General features: G+C 35.6%; 1 protein-coding gene across 3 annotated transcripts in view; it reads right to left on the bottom strand.

Moving 5' to 3' along the window:
- Positions 1 to 1282: 1282 nt before the first annotated feature.
- The window catches only part of LOC150093876 (uncharacterized), a 106946-nt gene continuing 102228 nt past the window's right edge, over positions 1283 to 6000 (bottom strand). For all 3 annotated transcript variants that reach the window (XM_090412661.1, XM_090412662.1, XM_090412659.1), the window contains exon 6: positions 1283 to 1968. In XM_090412661.1, the coding sequence (XP_090268787.1) occupies positions 1646 to 1968 (323 nt within the window). In that variant the 3' untranslated portion in view covers positions 1283 to 1645. The remainder of the gene's footprint in view (positions 1969 to 6000) is intronic.

Below are 6000 nucleotides of genomic sequence, written 5' to 3'. Positions count from 1 at the left end.
ACCATGGAAGGACGACACAACAAAATGGCGCAGTAGACAGGATTTGATTCCACTAACATAAGTTAAGATATTGAGTATTATTTTTGTGATAGTATTAGAAAAAGTGATCCCAGAAACTTTAAAAGTAATTTAAGTGAATCAAAGTGGACAAGTTGTGAACTAGAGTCAGGCAAAGAAAAAGGTTATTTTAGAATTTTCAAAATTTAAAAGCTCAAGTTAATAGTTGATAGACTAATATGGCAGTTTCAATCAGGTTCTACTTGGAAGCTCACGAAAAAATCAACACAATTCAAATCTGCTTTGACACACCACTCATGAAGTGGTACATCAAAGCAAAGCAGCTAATAGGTTGTTGAGTTTAGTGTTCATTTTTTTATTGCCTTACTGTTTATTTTTAAGTTGTGCAATCTATATAGCAAAGTTTTACTCCGTGAATAAGAGCACTGTATAAAAATTTGCTATTATTTATCATCTTGAAATGCCCCCCCCCCCGATCAGGCACCTTTGTGCAGGGCACAACCTGCACACCCACACAAGGCAGCCCTGATTTTATAACCATGGCTAATTTATCTAACTTTAGAATTCAAATAGTTGTTATGGCTTAGGAACAAGTTAGTTAAAATTTATGTATAATGATTATTTATTTGGTAACGATAAACATGCATGTATTATTGCATGTTTATTACACATAAAATTTTACACACTTAATTTACACATAAAAAATAACTAAAAATAAAGAATGTGAAGGAATGAAGCTTTGAATGAATATACATAAGCCAACCTATATGTGCTGAATTTCACAGTAGATGTGTATGTGTGTGTGGGGTTGATTGTTATTTATTTTTCTCCACCATTAAGTTAGGCATCAGACTGTCCATGGGATTGATTTTCTTTCAGGTGATATGGTACCCCCCCCCCCTACAAACATAAAATCATAAATCAAACTTCAATACATTTGGTAGTAGTTATATGTACATTCAGTTAAAAATATGAATGAATAACTCATGGAGTTCATGCTGTTGCCGCTCTACACGAACTCCTAGAAAGCGGCTGATAATAACTGTACTTAATGAATACTGTTAAGTAACTTGTCAGTTAAACCTAACCACCCAATACTATCACCACATTAGCAGAAGTAGTAGTAGTGAAAGATTAGATGGCACAGACAAGGAAGGAGTCTTTTAAAGTTATCTTAAATGGCATTATGAAAAGATCTATCACACCTTAACATTAAAAAAAAGTTGGCAGATTTTAATTTTTTTCTTATCAAGACCAATGATACTTTTACTTAACTAAATGAATTTATTTCCTAAAATACATATACTTTTAACATAGCAATATACAGTTTTCAAATTCCAAAACATTTATATATATTTAACAAATATATGTTATTTGATAATCACATCCAACTCTGCATTATACGAAAACTTTGGAAACGAAGTTCATAACATTAAAGCTGAATAGCTATTGATTCAATTATACACGACATTACAGATCACTGACAAAATGCTATATTACATTTTAATTCCTTACAAGTTTAGAAGATATTCTGTTTATTAATATACATTAAATCTTTGATTGCAATTTTGATGCATAGAGGCAATGTAAAACAGTCATGAATCACAAATAAAATTATTCTTTCTATTCAATTAAGACCAAATACTTTTAAGGCACTGTAAGTTGTTTTCAAAGCAACATCATCAGGTTTCATTTTTAAATATGCAGCGATCATTTCCACAGTCACAGGCAAGGAACATGGTTCATTACGCTGAAAAGTACAATAACGATGTAAAAAACTTAAAGAACGTTCAGTGAGAGCATTTTTAACATGTGCTGGAAGTTTTGATGCTCGGGTATTTGGATACATAAAAGGTGAGTCCGTAGCAACCAAAAGGCGATCAAGAGGAATCAATCCATCTTCAAGGATTTTTCGAACTCCATCTTCTGATTTATCTTTCCATAAATATCCTTGAATAAGGAGAAAAATATACATACAAACCAGATGCTTAAAACTGACAGTATTACAAAACAAGGTGAACTGTGTGTGCGCGTGTGTGTGCATGCAGTGATCCCTCAGTTATCCAACCTTCATATGAATGAACTTTCAATTAACTGACCCTATTTAATGAGTTAAATGACTTCTGGGTATGACAACATATAACTGTACCTTCATTTATCCAACCTTTCAATTATCTGATTAGCAATAGCAAATTGCACTCCCACTGTGGTTAGATAATTGAGGGATTACTGTGTGTTTATATATATATATACACAAGGTGGCCCATAAGTTACAAAGGGATTTAAACATTTAATAACTTTTTATTTAGTAATTTTTATTTTTTTGGTTATAATGAAATACAGAAGCTGGAGATTTCTTTTTCTTAGTTATTCAACATTTTAAACTCCTGTGACTTATAGGCCACATTGTAATTGTGTGTGTGTGTGTGTGTGTGTGTGTGTGTGTGTGTGTGTGTGTGTGTGTGTGTGTGTGTGTGTGTGTGTATTTATATATATATATATATATATATGTGTGTGTGTGTGTGTGTGTGTGTGTGTGTGTGTGTATGTACGTAAAATAACAAAATTTTGTAGTTGAAGATTAGTTTGTGTTCCATATAGAATAATTTTGAATCATACCAATGGTTCAGCACCAACCATGTGAAATTATTAATGTTTATAAGTTTAGACGAATATATAATTAGATTACTCATGGAATCAACATGGTTTTTTGTTTTTCTATCAAGAAAACTGGAGAAAAACAAAATGACATTAACCTGGCATTAGTAAGGCAGTGTGTCACAGATTGCAAAGATTTCAAATTGACTATAACTTTTTAACACGTGGCAGTGAGTCATGCCTCAGTATAGCTTCCTCTCCTGTAACCCGCTACTAGATGCCATAGACGACAGGCAGTTGTGTGCAAGCTAGTTTAGTGTGCAGAGGATCTTTGTGGTCTGTGACACCCCACTTAACTAATGCAAGGTTAATACCATTTCTTAAAAAAAAAAAAAAAAAAAAAAAAACCTAATTCAGTGATTATCCACCACAAACAGAATGATCACAACTATTTTCAAGCATGAATTTATGTGCCCTTTGCTAATGCCTTGCTTCTGATTAAAAAGACTTTTCATGCATTCAAAATTTAAAAAAATATGCTGTTAAATACAGACAGACTCCTGACTACTTATTATTATTATTATCATCATCCAGGCCTCCATGAAGTCAAAAGACTCATCGTGGGAGGTCCTTCCTAAGAAATACAGTCTATCATACCATTCCTTAAACTCATTGGCTGTTCTCGCTCTCACCACTCCATCAGGCAATGCATTCCATGTTTCAACCACCCTCCCTCCATGCAAAGAAACCACTCCTCACCCTTTTGCTCACGGTTCCCTTTCATAACTTCCAGGGATGGCCTCTTGTCATCACTCCTTCCCGCTGTTCAACCAAGCGAAAGAACTCCCCAGTGTTAACCCTGTAACCATCTTTCAACAGTTTAAAAGTCTCAATCATATCACCTCTCCTTCTTCTATCCACCAAACTCTGCAGTCCACATTCCCTCAGCCGATCCTCATAACTAACACTGTACAGTCCTGAAACCATCTTTGTTATCTGCCTTTGTACCCTTTCCACAGTTAATTTATCCCCTTCAAATTCTGGGGACCAAATCTGAGAACAATGGAATGATAACCCTTTTATCTCTGCAGGTCAGTGTCCTTCTCATTATTGCAGCGATCCTCTGTGTTACCTTCACCACCTTTGCAATATGTCCCCTAAATTTCAGGTTTCTATCAATCATCAACCCCAGATCTCTTGTCTCCCCCACCTCTTCCAGTATAACTCTTCCCATAAAGTATGCAGCATCCCATCGATGTTTCCCAAACCTCAAGACCCTACATTTTGCTGCATTAAACCGACATTTGCCCATCTATCTAGCTTATTCAAATCCTCTTGCAGGGCTACCACATCTGCACTATTACTAATAATCCTTCCCAGCTTCGCATAATCTGCAAACAACTGAATATCCCCTTGCAATCGACTGACAATGTCACTGATATAAAGGTTAAACAATATAGGTCCCAGTACTGAGCCTTGTGTGGACCCCACTTGTAACCCTCTGCCTCCTTGAAACTTCCCCACCATACACAACTCTCTGATACCTATCAGACAGCCAATCCTGAATCCAGTTGATCAATCTGACATCCAGACCCATGTGCTGCAACTTAAATATCAGCTTATCATGTAGCACCCTGTCGAATGCCCTCGAATGTAACATTTTACATAAGTTGGATTTAATCCACCACAACCTATTAATCACTCCCTATTGCCAACATATTTATAGTATATGAATATGGTATTATATTAACATGTTTTAGAGGTTATTTCTGTTAGTATTTTTTTCTACTTTTTCCCCATCATGATTGTATTCTATCAGAGTGCATGCAAACACTAAATATTCAAGTGTATTATGAATAGAAATACATACCACATCCATGTTCAAAATATAAACGAAAAGAGACTGAGAAAAGTGCACACATGCATTGCATGGGCTATCTGCCTTCCGAAAACTGCTGTCAGGTGACATGCAAGTCATCGTATAGAAAGTGAAATTTTTATAACTCAAAATTTTTTTTCATAGTCCTTTACTTAGCTGAAGCCCAAATTTACATAAGTCATGGTCTGTCTGCAGAGTAGTGCTACTGAATTAATGTGTTATTGTTGTTTATCAGTCCCAATGTTGCTTAACAACACATTAATTCAGTATGTTTAACAACACACTGAATTAATGCATTGTTAAACAACATTGGGACACAACTCGGAACTTTTAGAATGCTGGAGAATAAAGCTGCTGATCTTTCATCTTGAAAAACTGCAAATATGAATTCCAAGGTAGCATGTTTATGCCTGCTGTAAGAAAGGCAAGATTGAAGTGGTGCTTATGAATGAAGAACTGGGTAATATGAGTGTAGAGAATGAGAGAACAAGTGTGCAAGACAAACAGAGAAACGGGAACACTCAATGTGGACAGGGGAACATAGTGTGAGAAATGTCAATGTTTCAAGAGGATGTGAATGTGTGTGTGTGTGTGTAGACAAAAAGGGAAGGAGATGACCTGGGATGTAGGGAAAAACAGTTGGATTTGAAGAAGGTTCTGGGATGAGTTAGAAGAAAAAGAAATGGCTCGAGGAAAGTATGGAGAAGTCGCATCTAATAAGTAGTATCAGTGAAACGTGTTATAAATCCAGAAATGAGTTGTTATGTTTGTATATGAATGGTAGAAGTATGAGTATCAGAAACAAGAGAAACGAAATGGTTGCACTGATTGATTTTGTTCACCCAAAAATTGTTGGAATAAGTGACACATGATTGGATGAGAATGACATCCTCACAGGAATACAGATGTATTTCATGATGTATTCCATTTTATAAGGGTATGATGTATTTCATGAAGATAGGATAAAAAGGGAGGTGGAGTGCTATGGATGATAGATGAAAAAGAGTTATGTCCATACAAGGTAGAGATGCAAGGGGAAAATAGTAATGGTTTTGAGGCAGTAGGGTGTGAGATAGAGGTGAATAGAATGAAATACTTTGTAGGATGTTGCTACAGACCTGGTAATGTGGAGGGTAGTGACCAAGAAATATATAAGCAAATGGGAAAAGGGTGATCATTGTGGTTGATTTTAATTACGGCATTTCATCATCGCAATCTATACTGCAATGATGAGATAGCAACTAGAAGTAAACAAAATAAGTTTCTTGTGATTTGGAAGTACAACTACCTGAGGCAGTAAGAACACACAAGGATTGAGGATCTTGGATTTGATCATTTCATGTTATTATATATGAGGTGCCAAATCTCCCTCCAGTAAGTGAGAGAGAGTGACCATGAAGTGATTACTTGGATGGTTGCCAGCCATATAAGGACTTCTGTGAGGAAAGGGTATATGTGAAACTAAAAGGCTGGTGATTATGAGAAGCTCAGGAGACAGCTTGGAG

The sequence above is a fragment of the Typopeltis vanoorti genome, chromosome 23, assembly GCF_054136105.1.
Source record: "Typopeltis vanoorti isolate ZY-2024b chromosome 23, IOZ_Tvanoo_1.0, whole genome shotgun sequence".
NCBI classification, from domain to species: domain Eukaryota; kingdom Metazoa; phylum Arthropoda; class Arachnida; order Uropygi; family Thelyphonidae; genus Typopeltis; species Typopeltis vanoorti.
This window is presented reverse-complemented; position numbering and strand designations above follow the sequence as displayed.